Raw genomic sequence first — 23,495 nt, forward strand, 5'->3', positions numbered from 1 at the left:
TGAATGATTTCCCCAGGCTTTTATCTCAGAGAATGTACCAAGGAATATAGACAGTTGGAGGCAAAATTATTTTTCTTATTAGAAAATTACTAACCTGCAGCAGAAGTAAAAATGACAGCTTTATGTAATGACAGCTATACGTAAATGATGGCTCAGCATGTGCATCATTGCTTTAGCTCACCTCTTCACCTTTGAGAAATCACATGTTTGTTTTGAAGAACAAATTAACAATTTGTTGTCATGTGCAATATGATGTTTTGAAGTGCGTGTGCACAGTGGGATGACTAAATCAAGACATGTGTATTACTTCACCTATTTATCATTTGCTTGTGGTGAAAACACTTAAGATGTACCTTTATAGCAGTCAAAGGTATCTAATACAATGCCATTTAATGAATTCATCTTATTAAATATTAGTTTTTATTACTCTCTGACTTTGCTGAGGAAAATACTATATTGATTCTATTTATCTATATTACTTTATTAAATAACTTACCTTTGGCCTCTTTTGCTTTAGGAGGTCCAATATTCCCAGGGCCCATGGCTCCAACAGCAGATGAGCATTGTCCCTTCGGGAGAAGAAAAGAAGTCCAATATTCTGTAACCATGACTTGTATAGCCTATGTTACTACTAATAATTTAAATCTGATAAGCTTTCTATCTAAAAAAAAAACCCCACACCTTGTAATGAGTTCCACTTTAATTATTCACTATTGTTATACAACACAGACACAGATGTCAGCTATTATTTTCAATGTGCTTTCCTTGTCCTTTCAAAAAAGTATTCAGTTTAATAGATTCTGGGGCTGAATTGATCTTTTTTTGGTTGAACTAAATTCCTGGTTCCAGCCCAGTGAATCAAGTATCCCTTGGGAGAGGAGGAATGAGCCACGTTAGAACCAAGTGTTAGTAGAACAGCACTGGCATTTGGGGGTTTGGTCAGTGTTTGGTTAGAGATAGGTAAAAGACAGTCTTATAGGAACATGCTACTGAAATAAAAGTAAACAGAAGCTAAGAATTTAGACATCAAAGGATACGTTTAAAAGTCCCAGTAACTCCTTTGTTTTTTTCTTTCTACTTTGGGGATGAAATATTTCTCCTTCCCACATTTCCTAGTGCAGCAGCTCCCAACTCAGTGTCAGATGAATGGCAAACTACTTCAGATTTCATACAGCCATATGCTTATTTTGCCATCTTTTTAATTACATTTTTATCAGCCTGCACAACCTCGCAGGACCATCTTCACTCCTTCCAAGCCAGTGTAACACATATTTACCCTCTCACTTCACTGACCTCTTTCAGGGATTCTTTGCTATTTCAAGACAAACTCAATTTCTTCCTACTTGTTCTTTCTATCATCAGACTCCAACGTTCTGATTCACTCCATTACTAAAAGTTAAAATATCTTATTTTCTTGGATCCTGACAAACTACCACCTCTACCTGCCCCTATGTCATTTTTTTATTTTTCTAGTCCTTGCCCTCATCATCCAATACTTCAAACACATACGAAAGTTATTAAGCCCCATTTGGGTGGGTAGAGTGATGTCTGTCCTTGGATGTTGTTGGAAAAGCTCTCCTGGGTCTTTATTATGTTGAACTATCCCAACCACTATAAATCATAAAATAATATGTAACATCTCAGTAGTGTGTGATACAGTAAACTACTGTTTTTCAAAAAGGAGATTCAAAAGCTCTATGTGCTGACTTAAGAAATTGCAGATATTTTAAAGTGAAATTCCCAATAGCATTCTGAACCTTTCCTCCCTCTTTTTAATCACTGAGGTCACGTGAATGTGTGGTACTTTTATTAAATTATTAATCATCGGAATACTAATAGTCAATCAGAGCAAAGCGGTTCTTGGAACATAAGGGCCTCTTATTTTGCAGTGTCTCTTTCCACAGAAAGTTTAAATCAGTAGAAATGATACCGTGAACATTCTGGCAAAAGAGGATCTGCTCTACATGGCCAGTTATGATCAGATGAGCATATCAGAGTGGAGGGGAGTTTCGATTTATTAACTTAATGAAAATAAATGATTAAAAATAAAATTTCAAGTGAGAAGGTAGAGGGAAATAATAAAATACCACCTGGTAATTGTTTCCTATAAGGGCATCATTTAAGCCTGTTTCATGTATCTACAGCCAATTATCGGAGCAATTTGTCATTTCAATCCATGTCATTTTGTAATGTCGGAGAGATTTTGAGCATCCCTGTCACAGTGTCTGAAGATTGGTGGGCTCTTATTTCCCATAAGTCTTGAGATTCCCCTCAGGAGTTTGAAAAACAGCAGTCTCGCTTCCCAATCTCCCAGAGACTTAACAATTCATTTAGAACCAATGTGTATGCAACAGTTCTCTTGCTGTTTTCCAGAGAGTCCATTTTAGAAAACACATCACTCTTGTAATCATTTCCTTGTTCTCAGGATTAATACATGTTAAAAATGAAAGGCATTTTCTCTCCAAAAAAATTAATAGTTCAGTAGCAACATTAATTATTCTCCCATCGTACTGAATCTCTGATCCTATACCCTCTAATGCTATCTGTACTGAGATGTCTGAGTGACCAATTATCTCAAAATTGCTTATAACCCACATACACACAATCATATATTATTATGGTAATTTTCTATTATGAATTGTGTAATTCAGCAAAATGATGTTATAGTCTCTCTATTTTCATAAACACTCATCTTTCCTCCTAGAAATACCTCTAGATGCAAATAAACATCCCTAGACATAAACACCATAGGGAAGATGCTTTTTAGCCAGTGCTGATTTTACCTCTGCATCAGTGCCAATTGTAAATCTTGCTTAACAATATTAATGGGTTCTGTCTTTCAAATGCTTAATATGCTCCTTCTATGCAGTATAAGCCCACCTTTCCTAGGGAGTATGCTCTGGAAAGTTAGCATCATGTTATTTCAACTTAGGTAGCAGAATGAACTTGTTTTCCTAACTTCATGTGCACATTGCACCTAACACTCCCCTCCCCTGTGTCTTATGTGTTGCATATATTTAATGCTATTATCATTGGCAATTTTTCTTTTGTCTCTACGAAGGCTTTTCTCTAAAACCTCATGTCTCCTTACTGTGACTCCCAGCTGATTCAGCAGCCCTCTTCTACCAATTTGATTTCCATTTTATATCTTATTTAATTCTGATATTTCACCTAATGAGAGAGAATATTGATCTGGGCCACTGGGTTTGAGGCCCATTCATAAAATACTTGGTTTTCATTCTACGTCAACAAATTTTGAAGGGATAAATTAATCTATCCTTTCATAGAATATGGTTTATTTGTGGTCATAGTCCATATACTTTCATTAAAATACTTTTCTGCATTGAAATATTTGGATATAGTAGAATGATTATGCACCAAACTTTGTATTATAATAGATGGCCCAATTGTCAACATTTCTATTTAGGGAGGGGAGGGGGAACCAGGGAGTTACATAACACTATTTTGCTTATCCAGGGAACAATAGTAGTGGCCTTGGATAGGTAACTCTTCTATCCGACAGGAAGGCCATCTTGCTGCTCCAAGGCTTGAAGGTGTCACCTGTCCAGATCCCCAAGTCGAAATCACCAGATTAAACTCTATATATCTATTTAAGCATGTGCTGGGAATCCCCTATTAGTAGACAGAAGCTAATTTTCCTATTATTTTGTTGTTATTTTTTCCATAGGTAGGCTTTTTTAAATTGAGAGACTTGGATTGGGAGATCAATTAATATTGCATAATTGAAAATATTTGTTTTGTAGAAATATTGTCTAGGCATAAACAATCCTAGCTACTGCTCTTTGCAATGCTTGTCAAGCATTCTTTGACCATAAATATAAATGACAAACATTTTGAAATGTGGCTACTGCTACCATAGTTACAGGACTATTTTCCTATTCAGTGTTCAGGTGGTGTAGAAAAAAATATAATTATGTTTGCTAGAAATGTACTAGAGGTTATAGTCTGAAGCATAATAAGCCTTCCAGCCTTCTATGCATGTATCAGATGATACAGTTCTGCTCACACAGCAAGGTGGGGACGAGTTGTTCAAATACAGTTCCACAACTTCCTTTAATACAATTAATTTATCTTTAAATCTAGGCCCACCTGTTCGGCATCAAAATCCCCCTCCTCTTCAGGATACAGTAGACTGGACAGTGCTTGCATGGCTGAGACAGAAGACAGGGTGTCATTTTTTATTTTTTTAGCTTCCATGCTTTTTGCTTCCATATTTCCTGTTTCCATGTTTCCAGCTTCTGAGCTTTCCAATTCGCTATTCTGAGGGAAAAGATAAGCAGACACACTTTACTTTTCTCGTGTTTCCCTTCATTCATTGTGTCACTCCACTGTCTCTGTCATAATGGGAAATACTTATGAACCCCTCCACACAGAACCTGGGGTCTGTTTTACTAAAACTTCTTGTTCAATCTAACCAGCACACACTAAGTAACTAGAGAAAAGGCTCTTGGCTTTTAGTTCGCTTAAGAATGACTAGGGGAAAAGCTTCAGATACTGCTCAGTTGCAAACTCCTTGCCTCCCATTCTTAAAGCCCCAGGTTCAATTCCCAGCATTGCAAAAACAGAAAAAGAACCCACTTGGCAACTTGATGGAAAGTACATGTTGTTATAAGTTGTGTACTAGTACTAGGGAACACAGTTTTTAGACTATTTTTTAAAATCTGTTTCATATCTGCTGTATATTCCAATTTGTGAACGGAAAAATATTTTGCTTCAGGGATATACCCAGATAACCTTTATTCATTACACAGATTTGCCCTGGGTAAGTGTGTACCTTTCTGCTTCATTCATACTGTTAATTAACCTCTGATGAGACCTAGCCTTACAATGACATTTGAAATGAGCATGGGCTCATTTTAGTGAAATTCATGAACAAAGAAACACATAGTTTTTTATGATTATAACAGTAATACCGAATCTTATCATCCTAGGAGCAATTTTGAAAATAATCTCTGCAGTTACATCCACAGCAGGACAGTTAGGATCTTTTAAAAAACATATCTCAGAGGTGTCAGACTTTAATGAGTAACCTGAGAAGGATGGTAGAGTCGTGCTTACTGTTGGTAAATTGGACATAACTGAAATAGGTATCTTTCCCATAATTTTACAGATATTTTTGAAACATCATTTTATCAGCTTTACTCTCAGGGAGTATTGCTCTAGTAAGTTTAATTAAATTATACATGAAAAAATTTCATTGTACCTAGATTGGTAATAAATGTCCTGATATAGTCAATTGTCAAAATCGGCCTGTATTGAAGATGGAATTTTCCAAGTCTTATTTTACAAATATTTTTACTTTCTTTTGTTGAATATATAACTGATTTGGATACTTACTGGAAATGTCAAGGGAAGGAAAGAAATGCTAACTTCTCTAATTCTTATATGGAGGCAAAACACCTTATTGGCTAAGAATAAGAGGGCTGGGGTCATGCTGTTTGGAATTGGATTCGTCATGTACTTCTTAGCTCTACCTAACTTTCTTTATCAGTAAAGTGGGAATAATAGTAGTGTCTGTCTCTTTGAGTAATTACAAGTTTTAAGGAGATTAATACATATAAAAGAGCCTGGACTAGTGCCTGGCACATAGTAAGTACTCAAGCTATATTAGCTATCATTAGTTCTTTAAAAAGTTTCACTTTGCTGGGCATGAGTAGCACTTTTAACAGTGATGTAGAATAAGTTAATGATAAAGATCATTACACTGGAAACACATTAAATAGAGAAGGTGAAATAAAAGGTGACAAAACAATTTCTCTCACAGTATGGTCTGGTAGGCTGCTATGGAAATGAATAATTGACACATATTAAATTAGACAAAGAGGCTTCTGTTTATATTTTTAAATATGTCTTTGATTATGTGTTCATTAAACATTTAGCCAACATAAAAAGCAAAATGTTCATTGAAATATTTTCTACCTTTGACAGTGAAAGGGAAAAACACAACTGATATCAGCTATAATTAGCATCCTAACTTGAAATCGGACAGTGATGTATTCAAGAAACAAATGCAGCCAGAAATTGTTTCCTACATCAGCATTACTTACTCTACAAACTTTATAATATGATTTTCAATTATTCAACACTAATGACAGTGATTGCTTAAATGTGAAAGGCTGTATAAGGTCATAATTATCTGAAACATAGTACCCACAGATACTTGTATGATCATGAGACTTCAGAGACTTCAATGGGGAGCCAGAGAGAGAAGAGTAAACAGACCATTAAAAAGCCAAGCCATAAGAAAGATATTTAGATATTCCAAATATAGCATCCGATATAGCAGTAGCAAGAGCTACTTTACACAGTCTTCTCTGTCTAGCAGGACTTTCTGGATGTGAGAGAGAGATTCAGAGTGACAAAGGACCTCAGCTCACAGGTGGAGGTATAGGAAGGGTTTAGTTATTGAGAAATGTCAAAGGTTTGGAAGCTTGAGGAATATTAAGACTAGGACAGGGAAAATAGTAACCATGCCAGGGCCTGCATCAGTGTCTTTCTGTCATCCCGCACCCACAGTGGAGGTAATGAAGGAAGTTTATGGCTGAGAAAGTGTACAGAAGACAGGATTGTGGAAAAACAAAACAAATTAATTCAAAGTTTCTACCAGTTACTTTTGAAGGCTGTGACTGGCACTTGGGTGGGAGGGAGGGCAGTAAAGGCACCTAGAAGCCGTATATCCAGAAAGAACGTCTTCAAAACCACAGCTGGAATTCAGTCAGCAGTTGATGAATACTGAATGAAATATGATTAAATTCATAGGAATGTGGCATTTCAAAATCGTAACCTTGGAAGGTTATCTACTGATGTAAATTATACCATCAATGCTCAAAATATTTTAGAAGTTTTCTTTTCTCTTGACATTTCCTTCATATGTATTACTAAGAAAATAGATATCATTACAGCATCATTCAGATTGATTACACATCAGATTTGTCTCTGATTTCCAGATATATCTAGATATCTATGTTCAGAATATGAAGATTTTCTTATTTGAGAATATTAAAAAGAATATGGTACAGGCCTCAAGGCAGTTCTAAAAATACTACTCTTCAATGCAATTTGTGTAATCGCAACATCATTAGAATAGTATCTTAACCACTCAAAGTGACTTTGTTGAAGGGATGCCACATCTTGGGGTATACGTCTGTGTTTAAAAATCCTTCACAAAAATTCTTAGTAATATTTTATGTGCCTGAAACATACTAGGAACTGGACTTCCAAATTACACTAGCAAAAAAAAAAAATCACATAGACTCACATTATAGCTAATTGGAGCCAAAATCTGATAAAATGGATACTTTTACAAAAGTATTTCACTATATAAAATATCATAAATCTGATGATACATTTTGAGAAATAAAAGAATCACAAATATTTTGTGAATAATTAAATACACCAAAATCCCAAAAGGAAATCAATTTTAAGAAATATTTGAAGCTGGGCATGGTGGCTTATGCCTATAATCCCAGCACTCAGGGAAGCAGAGGCAGGCAGATCTCTGTGAGTTCGAGGCCAGCCTGGTCTACAAAGCAAGTCCAGGACAGCCAAGGCTACACAGGGAAACCCTTTCTCAAAAAAGCCAAGAAAAGAAATATTTGAGAAGTTGTAAATCCTATAAAAATATAATTCTATTAACATTTTAGAGGTCTAACATGTCAAAAATAATATTAAAAGATAGCTTATCAAAGCTCATTTCTCATGACCATCGTATTTTAAAAAATAAACCATGACATTTTAGCTTTTGGGTTTTTGTTTGTTTGGTTGGTTGGTTTTGGCTTTTCGAGACAGGGTTTCTCTGTGTAGCCTTGGCTGTCCTGGACTCACTTTGTAGACCAGGCTGGCCTCGAACTCACAGAGATCTGCCTGCCTCTGCCTCTCCGAGTGCTGGGATTAAAAGCGTGCACCCCCGAGTCTGGCTTCCTTTTTAGTTTTTTAGTTGTCCATTTGATACACAATCTTGAGTCTGGCAATCACTGATTTCAAGATATTGCATCGCCTATTTTTCTGCCCTTCTCGCATGTTCTTCTCCTCCATATGCTCTACATTCTGTTAATAATGTACCCTCCACCTTTCAGCCGTTGAATCCTAGAGTACATACTTCTAATTTCTAGACTGCTTGGGCAGAGAGTAGTGTGGTGATTTTTATGAAGTAAAACGTTCTAGAGCTACTGAGCCTGTGTTTCAAAGCATCATTTATCCTTCTTTTATTAAGTTTCTCTTGACAATTGTATACATACAATTACATAATGAACTCTGATTACTTTCTCCTCAACACACCCACACTTATTTTGTTTCTATCCTTGTTCTCCTCCTCTCTATCAGTTCCTTCCCCCAGATTCATGAGTTTGGGGTTCGGTTTTGTTAGCCGTTTAGTTTAACCCAGGCCAATTGGAACTATCCATGCCTGACTATTGACAGGAATATTTTGTATTTTTTTTAAAAAAAACTTTTCTTGACAGCAATATTTTAAATAGGGGTTTTGGTAAAGTACTTGACTACAGTCCTATATGAGGCCCTGAGGTTGACTCTCAGCAAGTGTTGGGGGGTGGGGCTGAGTGGGAAGCAGTGGCGGTAAAAGCAGAATCTTCTACTTGAGATGTGGCCATTTAGAAAATACATTTTCCAAGGCTGTGATTTTTCCTTCTTCCGCTCCCAAGTCTATTTTGACTGGCCAATACAAAAAGCAGTGTGTCCAGCCAGAGCTTTGATTTACATCAATCTGAGCCTCCAGAGCCCTAAGAAATAAAAATGTAGTTGGGGGGATCTTCCTGCTAACCAGGTAAATAACAATAGACAGTTCAGAAGCAGCTCAAATCAAAACACTGGGACCAGTGAGGCACTGCAAGTGTTTACCAAGAAGGCTCGAGAGTCAGGGGCCTGAGGCAATCAATAGCTTTGGGATCAGGTCAGACTTGGAGTGTGAGCCACCACTATTCTTTCTTATTTGTTTGTTTGCTTGCTTATGATTTATTGGCCTCCATACACAGCATCAGTAAGAATGGCTGTTTATCTACTCGGAGACACTTCAAAGTTAGTATAGTACAGATATTTTACTAGGTGTATAAAGTAAATAAAAACAGTACCAACCTATTTTACTAAGTATGCACGGTAAACGAAACCAGGAACTGAAAAATCCACCAACTATACCTAGGGGTGTAGCTCAAGGGTAGAGTGCCTGCCAGATGTGGATGAAGCCCTGAAGAAACTCCAGGTGCTGCCAGACCCAGCATCAGATAACATCCTGAGTGAACTTAAATAAGTAGGTAAAAACATACCCTCAAGGGAAATTTTGCTGATGACTGAAGGACTCCACATAGTCCAAAATCTGTTTATTCTCTAAATGCATTTTAAATTGCTTCCACAATTTTATTTATATAGTGTCTTATTTAGCAATTTGGACATTGAAACTCTTCTGAAGATAAAAAAGTAAATTGTCATCTCTGCTTGTGTCTGAATTAAATGACAGTATTCTGTTTTTTTTGTTTGTTTGTTTGTTTTGTTTTGTTTTTCGGTTTTTGTTTTTTACTTTAGGTAATGCTTAGGATTGAATCTAGGCCCCCTATGCTTGTAGGTAAGTGTTCTATTATGGTACACTAACTATTCCTGCCATTTAAAAACTTCTTGTGGGGTATGTGTTGGGGGTGAGAAACTGGTAGGATTGCTCAGTGGTTAAGGATGCATACTGCTCTTGCCGAGGATTCCAGTTGCCAGCACCCACATTAGAAAGCTCAAAAATGTCAGAAATTCTAGCTCCAGGGAGATCCAACACCTCTGGCCTCCATGAGCACTTGCCCTCTTGTGCACATACCCACACATAATTCTTTTTTTTTTTTTTTACATCTATAATCAGTAATTCTCTGCCTATCAAAACTAATTTAGTTATGAACTGGGGGTGTAGTACAATAGCTGTGTTCTTTTTTATTTTTTAAAAAAGATTTATTTATTATGTATACAGTGCTCTGCCTGCATGTACACCTGCACACCAGAAGAAGGCACCAGATCTCATTAAAGATGGTTATGAGCCACCATGTGGTTGCTGGGAATTGAACTCAGGACCTCTGGATGAGTAGTCAGTGCCCTTAACCTCTGAGCCATCTCTCCAGCCCCACTGTGTTCTTTTCATCATTCATTTTATTTATTTGATCACTTTACAGCCTGATTCCATCCCCTCCCTCCTAATAGCGATGTTCTTAAGTACTCCAAAGGTCCTGGGTTCAATACGAAAAAAAATCACGTTAAGCCTTTAAAATATACAAAAATAGTTTTTCTTTTTATGGTTCTAACATTTAATACCATGAAAAAAATCATAACTGTGAAAGCCTAGCAAGGTTTCTGTCACAAACTTAAAATATAATTAACAGAATTTTTTAAAGTACCCGGAATCGTTCAGAAACATAAATGCAAGCCAGAACTTGAGATACAGCTGGTCTGACACACTTCAGGCAAGTCTAGGCTACGGAGTTCAAGGCCAGTCTGTTAACTTAGTGAGACCTTGTCTCAAAATGGAAAAAAAAATAGAGGATAGGGCCCAGTGATGGCATGTTACCTAAACATAGAAGCATAAACCTTGTTTGATTTAATAATTCCCATGTCTGTACTTTATCTGGGTTATTTATAAAAGTGGAGTCTCTACCATCCTTTGAATGACCTGGTGGTTTGCTTTGGTTTTGAAACTTGGTCTTCTGACCTTCTCCAAGCTGGATGATCTTGAACTCCTGGGCTCAAAGGAACCTCACACCTCAGCCTCTGTAGTAGCTGGTGTTACATGAGCTCAAACGTGAGGTGGGGTATTTGTTTGTTTGTTTGGTTGGTTGGTTGTTGGTTTGGTTTTGGTTTCTCTGTGTAGCCCTGGCTGTCCTGGACTTGCTTTGTAGAGCAAGCTGGCCTGGAACTCACAGAGATCCGCCCGCCTCTGCCTCCCAGAGTGCTGGGATCACAGGCGTGTGCCACTGCTTGCAGCTGAAAGTGAGTTTTTATGCTGAGATGAAACACTTTAATTTTTTATAGGACTCATCCTGCCTGCAATCCTAGCACTTGGGAAGCTGGGTCAGAAGGATTTAAGTTTAGGGGAGCCTGGTCTAAACAGTAAAAGGGGGTGGGGTGGGTTGCCTATATGGCACATGTCAGGCAAACTTAATACATTTGGCAAGAATTTGTTCTTTCTCAGCTTCGTATACCACTTCTATATAAAAAGAGCATTGGCTGGTCATTTTTCTTTGAAATGTACTCCTAAGGTCAAAAAAGCCGGGTTTGTTTCCGTCTGTAGTGCATGTTCTGAGTCGTAGCACAGCAAGAAACTCCTAAGATTAATGATCTTTATCTCTCTGTTCAAACTCAGTTCTTTCCCATTTCTCAGATTTAATTTTCTTAATCACAGTTGTGTATGTTTTCAAAGTCATAGTCAAATGACAAAATACTCTCCTAATCAGCCTTTGGTGGCGTAGCAAGATTTTTAAGGCACGCAGAGCGGAAGCTTCGTGCCCTATGCTCCAACTCAGTAAATGTGGGTTAGACCATTTCCCACTCCTTAAGGATGTGACCAGCGTCATGTCATCAGAACTCTCAGGCCGCTGACATTCATTCAGTCACAAAATTACTGTTCCATAGCAAGTGGCAGGAGCCATTTTATTTTTATTTTCTCTGCCTGAAAGGCGTTACGGAACACACTCTTCCTCCATTTACTAAACAGGGCCTGCTGGTCCAGAATTACTACTGCTTGTTCACATAAACAGGAAGCTACAGTGAGTCCTCCCAACTCTGAGCACCCAGACCTACCTATAATTTTTTTTTAACGGAAAGGTGGGCAGGGGGCCAGGGGGTGCACTAAGTGTGCGTGTGAGACTTGAGAAAGGAAAACTGGGAAATATTTAGATGTTCATTTCTGTTTTCCTACAGTAGGTCAGTCCTCAGCCCTTCTCCAGTTTTTCTAGAAACACCCTGCTTGGGGTGTTAAAGAGGGCGGGACTTTGGGAACGTTTGCCTGAGGGCTATCTTGCCTCCGCCGAGCCCCTGAGATATTTTAAGTTCTCCCTAGTTTCTCCGACGGTCACAGCATTCGAGAACGCCCCTCCCTTTGCTTTCCCCTCCTAAGGTTCAGTTTTCCTCACCTTGGTCAGTACTCCGGTCACAGCCTAAGCTCCGAAAATAGACTGTGGCTCGCTGTGCGTCGCTCCGTTGCCCGGGTAACAACTTTGTTAAAACCCCCCTCCCACCTCCCACCTCGGGTTCCCGCTTGACTCTGCTAGCCAATCACAGAAGAGTCTCCTTTGAAACGTTACCAGCGCCAACCAATCCCAGGGCGTCCCGTTCCGGGCTTGAGGCCGCCCTTTCTAGTTAAGTAGGTCGACCCCGGTTGAGCTGCGGGTCCGTAGCTGTTTGCTCCGGGGAGTTCGCGGCTTCCCTGCTAGAGTAGGTCCGGGTCCGGGTCCGCCCCCTTCTAGCCTGCTTTTCGCCGGCCTCCGCCTTTACTTCGTAGACGGGCTAGCGAGCTAGCTCAGCTACAGAGAGGTAAGTGCTCGACGTTTATATTTGCCCCGCGGGCCTTTCGCATCAAGCTTTTTTTTTTTTTTAAACCCCCTCCCTGGTAATGAATTCCGAGTCTATGAACTCATTACCTTCAGCAAGTCTGGAGCAGCGGAGACGGAAGGGTAAGGATCCCGGGCTGGGCTGGGTTTTTTGGAGGTGAAGCTCCGGTCCCCCGCGATGCTCTCGCTCTCCACGCCCCTTTCCCGTGACAGAGACACGTGTTGTGCCTCTGTCCCTGTTAGGCACAAGCTCAACGGGAGCGTGTACGGTGGTGGTCGCGCGCGGGGGGGGGGGGGCAGGGGTGTTGGTTGTTGGTGGCGGCGGGGTGCTAGTGGTGGTGGCCGGGTGTTGGTGGTGGCGGCCGGGTGTTGGTGGTGGCGGCAGAGTGTTGGTGGTGGCAGCGGGGTGCTAGTGGTGGAAACTGGGTGTTGGTGGTGGCGGCTGGGTGTTGGTGGTGGCGGCCGGGTGTTGGTGGTGGCGGTAGAGTGTTGGTGGTGGCGGCCGGGTGTTGGTGGTGGCGGCGGGGTGCTGGTGATGGTCGCGGCGGGGTGCTGGTGGTGGTCGCAGCAGGTTGGTGGTGGTAATCATGGCGGGGTGCTGGTGGTGGTCAAGGCAGCGCTTAGGTGGTGGTGAGATTGCGCTTTCTATTCCCTACGGAAGCAAAGTCCGTCCGTCCGTCCAGGAGGCCCGGGAAAGCGGAGGATCAGCAGGAGCGGTGCTCCAGTGGAGCAGTGTCCAAGGCCACCATGCCTCCTAAGTCCTGAGAAAGTCTCTGGGCGGGGTGGCCAGCTTCTCCTGCTTTGGAGTGGGGAAGCCTAGGTGCGCGTGCCGTTAGCCACCTATAGGGAATTGAGCATCTTCACATTAGGCATAGAATTTCCCACGAATTGTTTGGTTTGATTTTAAATAAAGGGGAAAGGACAGAGGAATGAGGAAAATTTACTTGGATATATGATTTGAGCTGTAAGCTAGGACACATGGGACGGTTCTAATGAATACTTTTTGTCATCCAGGAAGTGGAATTCGATTACGAAGGTACTGAATTACTTTCTGCCCGAGCCTCAGCTACTACTACGCCTTTCACAACTTCACCACATATGGCTAAGTTGTAGTAATTTACACATTGTGCTTGTTATTGTCCAAGATAAAGAAAACTATGAGGGTGGGGTATTTAAAATAATGTTTTTGTTGTTGTTTTCTGGCAAATAAGCAATACCGTAGTTCCTTCTATTACTGTGGATGATCACCGTTTAAGTGCGGTCCATTTTATTAGGTCTCTAGATATGTCTACAGCTACTTGTGTATGTTTTGCTATCTCGGTAGGTTTGCTTGTTTTGTCTTGTGCCTCTTTGTGCATTAATTCTAAATCTAAATATCCAGCCAATGGTTTGGAAACCTTTGACTATAACTCCCAGAAAGAAATACGCTTTAAGGCCTGGGTGTAAAGGATTATGTCTGTACCACCCAGCACTAAACTGAGGCAAGGCCAGCCTGGACTAAGTAGAAAAAAAATTTTTAAAAATCAGATTATTGGATCTCACGAAGAGACAATATAATTGACACGTTTGTAAAACTCAGTATTATGTGCAATGCAGTCTAACACATTGTATTACTTAAAAAAATAGACCATGATCTATTAATAAATTATTTTTCGTTGTGAAAAATACTGGCCTTAAAACACTGCTGGGTTTCACACTTTAGTATGCCTTTACTGAATTTATGAAAATACACAGATTGTTCTCGAATATTCCAGAAATGGCAGATGTAAGTGTTTAGTCCAGTCCTGTCCTGTCCAGTCCTGTCCGGCACAGCCACACCCCATGCTTGGGCAAATACATTTTAGGGATATAATGGACCCTCCCTGAAAGATGGAACCCAGGGCTGAGCACTCTTTTCCAAAAGGTTAAGGATATATGAGATGGTAGGTCCAGGATCTTCGATGAACCTTCAGGACTGGAGTACAGACACTTTGAGATTGTGAAACTTGAGAAGCTCCGGGCTCGCCCAGGAAGGAAGATGGCAGGAAGAGGCTCTCAGAGAGAGAGAGAGAGAGAGAATACTCCTACTCGTTTAAGTCCAACATTCTTTTCTAGCCTGCTTTAATAGTAGAACGGATGTAGCGGGAAGACAGGAAGTACAGAATGCTTCCCTGACTAGCCTAGCCTGAGTACAGCTAGCTAAATTTGACTTCTAATTCTCTTCTTCTACAGTAATGAAATTTGAATGACGTAAAAGATGAAGCAAAAGACATGTGAAGGTTTCTGTGAGTTTCTAGCTATACAAAGGGAATATCACTTAGATAGTCATTTAGAATATATGTCAACACTTGTACAATACTAGTTAAAGAATTTAAGGATGAAAAATTCACCCATTCCTGGATCATACCATACTCTTATTCCCCACATTTATCTGTGTAACCCCAGATTTTATACAGGATGTTGAGCCTTGTTTACGAGTTTGGTGTGTGTTTGCTTAATATTATCCTGGGGAATTTTTTCTTTTTTAGTGTTTGATATTCTTTAAATTTTGCCTTAATAATCTAAAATATTCCAATTAGTAGCTTGGTTTTAATTTCTTTAGCCCAACTAAGCCAGCGACAGAAGACTTAGTTCCAGTTTATCTGTGCTATAAAATAACAGTATAAAAATCTTAATTACTTCAAATCATATATACAACTTGAGTTTTCCATTCTGTTGGACTTAACCAGAAGCGGAAAGGGAAGGCTGGAGATCTCGAGTTGCATGGGGGTTTCTGTCCCCCTTGGGGGTTTGATTTTGGCCTTCTACTTTCTTATGCTCAAGCAGCAGCAGTGAGCTATGGTGTCTTTGATATAGACGAGTTAGGCTGTAGTTTTTAAACCAAATAGACATTTTCAAAATGATTTTTTAAAATATATGAAGCATAGAAGACTCAAGGAGACTCAAGTGCCATAATAATGCTCACACTGATTAGCTTTTTTTTCTGAATATCTCCTTCAAAGATTATGTCTATTAATTTTAATTTAATTTTTTTTACAAAGTAGCCAATTAAGTTGACTACAAGAAAGGCTATAATTGACCTTAATGCACATCTCCCTCTTCAGAGCACACACAAGACACTTTTTGTCCCTTTATATTCTAGAACATTTAGTAGTCCCTCATAAAAATTATAAAATACTTCAAACAGAAAATAAGTTAATATTCCATCACTCAGGTTCTCAATATAGATTTCATATCTACTTAAGTTTGACTATATTTTCTTTAGATGCTGATTTTTTTTGACACCAAGGAAGGCCTAATATGTTCTGAGTCTGTCCTGAACCCCTTAGCTACACCATCTCTCCAGCCCCAAAATGTATTTTTTTTTTTTTAGATTAATTTCATCCTTTGAGTTTTATGCACTGTACTTTGGTCAAATTTATCACATCCAACTTCAACTTTACTCTTTTTAAAATAAAAAAACAACCCTCTAGTTTATATTAATTTCCTTTTTTTTTTTAATGGAGTGAGGACTGACCAGAGCGAAAATGTATTTCTTTAAAAAAAAAAAAAAAGGTAGAGAGGCTGGAGAGATGGCTTAGCGCTCTTCCAAAGGTTCCTGGTTCTATAACCAGCACCCACGTGGTGGTGGCACTGCTGTCTGGAACTCTAGTTCCAGAGTATTTGACGCCCTCTTCTGGCCTTCCTGAGAACTGCATGCATGTGGTCTGCAGCCGTGAAGACACACCCACCGCCAAGCCTGCTTGGTGGCGCATGCTTTTAGTCCCAGCGCTTGGGAGGAAGAGGCAGGCAGATTGCTGTGAGTTCCAGGCCTTTCTGGTCTACAAAGCGGGTATAGGACAGCCAAGATAACACAGAGAAACCGTGTCTTGAAAAAAACTAAAAAAAAAAAAACTTTAAAAAATTACCTTATAGGTGGAGATATAACACAGTTGGTAAAATGCTTGCCTAACATGCAGGGAGTTCTAGTGACATGTGCTTGTCACCTCAGCACTTGGGAGGTAGAAGTGCTGAGAATCAGAAGGCAAAAGAATCAGAACTTCACGTATATTTTTGGCTATATAGTTGAAGGCTAACATTAGATGCAGAAACTTCTTTTTTTTTTTTTTTTAAATGGGGGTACTGTCTGGAGAAGTACCTCGGGAGTTAGGGCACTAGCTGCTCTTCCAGAGGACCTGGGTTCAAGTCCAAGCACCCACCAAAGATCACAACAATACGCAACTCCAGTTTCAGGGGATCAGATTTCTCTTCCAGCCTCCACAAGCCCAGGCACACAAGTGGTGCACAGACATATGTGCAGGCAAAGCACTCATACACACAAATTTTTTTTAACTTTAAGAAATTCTATGAACTAGATCTTTTTGGTTTTGTAAGATATAAAATGATATTTTTGAGACAGTGAAATGCTTCATATTTCTCCATTTTTTTTTCTTTTCCTTTTCCTTTCTTCTTCCTTTGATCCCTGCCTTCTCACCATTCTTTTTTAGGGGACCAGTTTTCTAAATGGCCACATGTCTTTGCAGCTCTCATGCTTTAATGTTTGGTAATTTGTTTTCCTTGCCAATTTTGTTAAAAAATTTAACCTCCCGCCCCCTTCTCCAAACTCTTTCATAATCCCTCATGGTTCCTTCTATATGCCCTGTTCGCTCTTGACTTCCTTTATTCCTTTGCAGGGCGCTCCTGAATCTTCATCCTCTGCCAAGTGTCTCTTGGGTTTAGCGTCTCCAAGATCCCCTCCTTTTTATGTTTAGTTTTGCCTACCTTCCCTTGGTATGTACCACCTTGGTCTTTCCTTTTCCAATATTCTAACTGCTAACATCATGCGCATGCGTGTGCGCACATACACACACATACACACACACACACACACACACACTCACGAGGAGGGGGAGAAAGAGAGAGAGAGAGGGGGGGGGGAGAGGGAGAGAGGAGAGATTGAGATTTGCTGCGTTGTAATTTACAAGCTTTTCCAATGTCACACGTTTTGTCTTAAACATTGAGGCCCACTACCAGCATCACACTTGTAATTTTTGAAGACTTGTTTTTGAGGTTTAAAAATTATTATTATTATTTTGGGTAGCGTACAAATTAGGTTTCCATTGCGGCATTTTCATACATGATCATCATATTTTAACTTGTTCAAATCGCACATATCCCTTACCCTCTCTCTTCTCCTATTACCCCTCCCCCAAGTCCCCTTCCATCCCCCTAAGTAGTCCTCTTGCTTTTGTGTCTTGGTCTTTAGGGGTTTTCGTTCTCTTTATTTGCTTTTGGTTTTGTTTTACCTTTTTAAGTTTTTTGTTTGTTTGTTTGTTTTGCTGGCTTGGTTTTTTTTTTTTTTATTTAGTGTTTCTCTGTGTAGCCCTGGCTGTCCCAGTCTCGCTTTGTAGACCAGGCTGGCCTTCAACACACAGCAATCTGCCTGTCGCTGCCTCCCTGAGTGCTAGGAACAAAGGTGTGCGCCACCACGCCCAGATTCCTTTTTCTAGTTCTTAAAATTAAGTTCTGATCTTACGGCTTTAAGACAGTCTAGTACAAATGAGTGAAAATGTGCTTCGTGAGAGAGATAATGGGAAGGTTCTGCTCCATGAGATATGTAATATGAACCCAGAACTGGCACAGTATTTTCAGAAGCCCCATATTTTAGTTTGACATCAAATAAAATGACAACTTTATACATTTGATTCTTTCCTATTTCCGTCAAAACATACGTACAAATTCCACCTTTCTCTAGCTGTTGTCCACCAGTGACTGGTTTAAAATAAACTATCAGGAACTAGAATATTCAGAGTTGGCATCCGTGGCCATTAGTAGTAAATAAAGGCTTCAGTGTGGTGTGAGTTTCCGACTCTCTTCTTGTGTGTGTGTGTGTGTGTGTGTGTGTGTGTGTGTGTGTGTGTGTGTGTTTCTATAAGGCTTTATATCTTAGTAGAATCAGAGCTTTTCTTCAGCAAATTTTTCCTCTTTTACTCTCCTGCCTTCCTAGTAAATGATTTGCTAAAGGATCATACACACTATTAGAAGTTGCTCTCCATAGGAATGACTTTATTATGTGATGGTCACGTTTTGTGTATTTTCTGACCAGATCCTTTCATCATGATGTTCCTGAGGAGGGAAAGTGTATTCATGGAACTCAAAGGTTGTCAGGTAACTAGGCATCTCAGAGCGAGAGTGCTATCTCCAAGGAAAATAGCTTATTTGCTTCTAAGAAGGTGGGAACAATTTTTAATAAATTATATGACTGTGTTTCTAGGCTGCCTATGCCTCGACAGTTATCGTCAAAGAAATGCGGGGAAATAATGGCGCAAATAACCAAAGCAAAACATGTATACCAGGAGACACAGAAGTCCCTACACATTGGTGCCAAAATGACTTCTAATAGGCACTCAGGCTCGAATTCATCTTTCTTCTGAGGCACATATTTATCTTCCTACTGTTTATGTGCTGAGGTTATTATGAAAATACAATTATTGTGCCCCTTTCCTTCACTTACTGGTTGCTTCACTTTAGGACACTTGTGTGGCATTGTAGTGTTGTTGTGTCTGAGTTTCCTCAGCTATACAACTGTGATCAGAATTCTCTTATGACTTATTAGAGCTAGGACATTTTAGATTCAGTACCTTTAGGTTCAGTACGTTTTCTCATTAGTCTCTGCTGATAAGAGATTATTCAAGAGTTTACGTGATAGACTGTTCTGGTCTGAGGTGTCGTACCGTCGTTATTGATCCCAGGTCTGGGTCCTACTACCCCAAGTGTACCTAAGGTCAGTTAAATGACATTGGGTAGTTAATTTTCATGCTGATAAATAAGATAAATTTGTAGTGTGATTTTTATAATTGAAATTCAATTCATGTTCAATTCCTTGCCCAGCAGAGAGAGAGTTCATAATTCCCCTGGATTTCCTGATCCTTCACTGACAGTGGTAACATAACCCAGTATTCTTCTCTGGAAAGCTTTCACATAGCACTTCTCACTAAATTGAATTAGGTACAGTAATTTATGCGGAGAGTCCTTAGTGAATTTATTAAAAAAATTTTTTTTTATTTCTCACGTAGTAGAACCAGCAAACGTTTAGAAATGAGGAAAAAGATGCACCCATGCATTTGGGTCTAGCAGAGTCTGGCAGAAATCCACACTCTGTGAGCTGTTTAATTTCCCTCCAATAATTTAGTTAATTTAAGATACCTTAGATCTTATAGCTAGGCTGAGAACACCTGCCTGTTTCCAATAGCCCTCACAGTGATCTGTGATTTCTCCAGGCCTCGTTGGTTTTCTGCAGAAGGCGGTTACCATTAGCTATCTTTCTTTGAATGTGTGCACTTCTGTTGAGGCATCCAAAATAGAATTGTAAACTGGGCTCAACATGCAAAGCTGTAATTTACTTAAAGCTGTAAGGCCCCATAGATATAGAAGGGTTAGAAAAGAAGTAACATGGAAAAAGAAACTGCAGGGAGACAGACAGGTAGCTTTTCCAACGGATAGCAAGCCATACATAAGGAGCACAGGTCTGCCTCAGTGGGAGAAGATGCACTTAGTTCTGCTGTTTCCTGAGGTGCCAGGGTGGGTTGTACCCCTTGGGCTCCCCTTCTCTGGAAAGAAGTAGAGGAGATGGAGGGGGGAAGAGGATGTGAGGGTGGGACTGAGTGGAGAGGGAGAGGTGGCTGGTGTCAGGCTGTAAAGTAATTTAAATAAATAAGAAAATAAATAAGAAAGGACAGTGTTTGAGTAGCCATCAAAAGGTGCCCTTGCAACCTGGGACTTCTATTCTTTTGCAAGTAAGTGAAACATCCTTCTATGAAATTATAGCATTTACCTCTAAATTGTTTCTTAATTTACAAACTTGGGATAGAAAATCCTCTCCAAATCATTACTTTTGGGGTTGAAAATAGACTTCTGTCACTAAAAATTGTGAAGCAAAGGTTATTTCCCTTCCAACTACTGTTGATCTTAATGATTATTCTGAGATTGTTTTTACTCGACTAGTTCCTGATAAAGGTGTTTCACAAAACTATCTGTTTATTACTAAATTGCATTAAGTCATATTTCTGTCTGATACTGAGTGTTGCCTTACTTTTTTCTGAAAGGGATCCAAGGTTAGTCCCTGCTCCAATTGTTAGGGGACCCACATGATAACCAAGCTATACATCTGCTACATATGTGTAGGGGCCTAGGTCCAGTCCATGCATGGTCTTTGGTTTGTTGTTCACGTCTCTGTGAGCCTCCGTGGGCCCAGTTTAGTTTACTCTGTAGGACTTTTTGTGGTGTCCTTGACCCCTTTGGCCCTTCCCTCATTCCTTCCTCCCACTCTTTCACAGAACTCTTTGAGCGCTGCCTATTGTTTGACTGTCGGTCCCTGTATCTGTTTCCATCAGCTGCTGGATGCAGCCTCTCAGAAGACAGTTATGCTAGGTTCCTGTCTGCAAGCATAGTCTGCAAGCACTGTCTTTTCATTTGCAATGTGTCTTGCAGGTACCAATGACAATACATAAATCTGAACATTTGTTAATTTGTACTATAAGAGTCAGTCGCGGTGGTTCATACCTGGGATCCCAAGCAGTCAGAATTCAAGGGCAGCCTGGGCTGCAGAGTGAAACCTTGTCAAAACAACAACAACAACAAAAACAGAAAACAAAAAAAACAAAAACAAAACAAACCCAAAATTCTGTTATCGACATCAGGATTGACAACATTTGAGTTCTTCTATCAATTTTTGTAATTTTATCATAGATATCTGAATTTTATGATGCTAAGTAGGACCTATAAACATAAAAATATATAATTACATGCTATGAAATTTCTAATATAATTTATAGCAGCGTAGCTCCTGAGCCCCAGGAGATAGCAAATGAAATCCAGTACCAAGTGGTCTTACTCTGCTCCTTGCACCTCCTGCTTTGTGCCTTCTGAGACAGATTTATCCTACTTGAAATCACCAAATGGAGATCGTACTTTAAAAGGTGTAGGAAGTACAGATGACGGTAGAGTTGCTGTCCTACTCTCAAACCCACGTTTGTAATACTCCATTTTAAGATGTACTGCTTCACAGTTTAACCTCACATTTGGAGAGCAGTTGAGAGCGTCTGCTGTCCAGGTGGCAGTCTTGATGGCATAAGCTTCCTTATGCACACAGGTGATGTGAAAATCTCTAGGATCAAAATTTGCATGATGGGCAGCTGGGGTGAAAATCCCTGAGATGCTGGGATGGCTTTTGACTCCTGGGAGACAGCGGGTGTGGGAAGTGAGGGAAGCATATGTTGAACGGATTAATTATCAGGGTAATAAAATGGGGGGACAAAGCAAGGCTAGTTGATATATCTGCAAAGCTGGTTAAGAGTATATAGCAAAATGATTTCCAGACTTTTTTTTTTCTGTACAGAAAGGCTGTTTCTAGTTGGGGGAAAACTGTTTTAAGATGTCTGTCAACATGCATATAAATCCCTCAATTTCATGGAGTTTGCTGCCATTTTAGTCTACCCAGAAGTTTGGGGCTTAAGTGTGGGAACTGGGTGGAGTTTTGTCTCGGTTTTGATAACTAGATGATCATATATGGTTTTCTGCTCCTCTGCTCTGTGTGCTCAGCTTATTCAATCCACAGTGTGGTTTCACTTACCTGTTACTGGTAAGAAGAACATTTGGTTTTAAATTGTTATCAAAATGAAAGAATAACAATAAGGACCTAATACTGAAACTTTAATTTTGATATTTGAACAAAATCACTTCATTCTCTAAAGAATGGGTTTGTAATAGTTTAAATGCAATGACTATTTAGTTTACCTTTCCATTCATTTTTTGTTTGTTTTTTTAAATTATCTCTCATTTTGGAAAAATATAAAATTTAAACAGCATACTTGTATAGATGTATAATATTTATGATGGAAAATACTTTGAGTGCATGTGTCTGTGTGCATGTACACATGCATAAATGGCTTTTATAGACAAGTCTTTAAAATCTGTTTAATATTTTATATAAACTTTGCTTTTCATAACTATTGTGTCTAATAAAAACATGTAACATTCTGTTAAAAAAAAGAGGAGGAGGAGAAATGCTGCTTCAGCTGCACATGGTATGTACATGGCACTCCAACACTAAGGAGACAAGGATAGGAGGATTTCAAGTTCAAAGCCAGCCTGGGCTCCACAGTGAGACCCTGCCTCAAAATGAGGTGGGAAGGGAAAGGAGGAGGAGGAGAAAAGAGGGAGGATGTAAAAGAATTAATGTCTTCAACAGTGCTGCTTGGGACAGAGTACCAGGGAATTTGAGGTGAAAATTGAATTATGTGTGGTTACTTACATTTTTTTTTCTTTTTGTTTCCCTCATTTTCTTTCCTCTCCTCGCCTTCTCACTTTCCCTCTTCTTTCCTCTCTTCCTTACTCTCTACCTCTCTTCTTTCTTTTGTTTGAAGCAAGGCCTCACTGTGTAGCCTAGGCTGCCGTTGAACTTGTGAGCATCCTGCCCCTAACATCAGATTTCTGAGACTGCAGGCATGTGCTACCATGCCCGACTTTTTACTTAGTGCCCACACATTTGATACAAATCCATGAAAAGAGCTTTTAGAAAAAGTAAAAAGTTAAGTGACTAAAAGTATGACAGGTTGGTGTCTTTTTTTTTTTTTCTTTTTGTCCTTTCTCAGTGGCATGTAAAATAATGGCACTCTTGCTTTCAATGAAGTATTTTTAAACCTGGTTACTTAAAATTACCTTTTATAGCTATTGTATAAAAGCAGATTTTTAGGCACATCCCACTCTTACTTGACTGAGATAGGATTATAAATTCACAATGATCTTCCCATAGCACTTTGAGATGCTTTATGTATTGTCTTTCAACGTTTATTCTTGATAATGAATCACCTGCTGTCATGCTGGTTGTTGTTGCATATTAGATAAGTCATTTTTCTCTCTATTAAATTTCAGAATAAACTTGATTTTCTAGCATTTCAGGGTGTGTGTGTGTGTGTGTGTGTGTGTGTGTCT

At 39.5% G+C, this 23,495-nt stretch overlaps 2 protein-coding genes across 4 annotated transcripts in view; one reads left to right on the top strand and one right to left on the bottom strand.

Annotated features, from left to right (window-relative positions):
• Positions 1 to 12,724, bottom strand: part of DNAAF6 (dynein axonemal assembly factor 6) — a 41,589-nt gene extending 28,865 nt beyond the window's left edge. Inside the window, exons 1-3 of one of the 2 annotated variants that reach the window (XM_084789245.1) lie at positions 12,636 to 12,724; positions 4,111 to 4,281; positions 497 to 569 (exon numbers count right to left, since the gene is read on the bottom strand). In XM_084789245.1, the coding sequence (XP_084645371.1) occupies positions 497 to 569; positions 4,111 to 4,248 (211 nt within the window). In that variant the 5' untranslated portion in view covers positions 4,249 to 4,281; positions 12,636 to 12,724. Of the gene's footprint in view, positions 1 to 496; positions 570 to 4,110; positions 4,282 to 12,128; positions 12,247 to 12,635 lie in introns of those variants that run through there. The other variant, XM_084789244.1, reaches the window with a different exon arrangement.
• Positions 12,357 to 23,495, top strand: part of NUP62CL (nucleoporin 62 C-terminal like) — a 61,236-nt gene continuing 50,097 nt past the window's right edge. Inside the window, exons 1-2 of one of the 2 annotated variants that reach the window (XM_084789243.1) lie at positions 12,357 to 12,528; positions 13,560 to 13,581. The gene's annotated coding sequence lies outside the window, so the exon portion shown is untranslated. The remainder of the gene's footprint in view (positions 12,529 to 13,559; positions 13,582 to 23,495) is intronic. The other variant, XM_084789242.1, reaches the window with a different exon arrangement.

Source organism: Acomys minous, assembly GCF_964271855.1.
Source record: "Acomys minous genome assembly, chromosome: 7".
Classification (NCBI taxonomy): Eukaryota; Metazoa; Chordata; class Mammalia; order Rodentia; family Muridae; genus Acomys; species Acomys minous.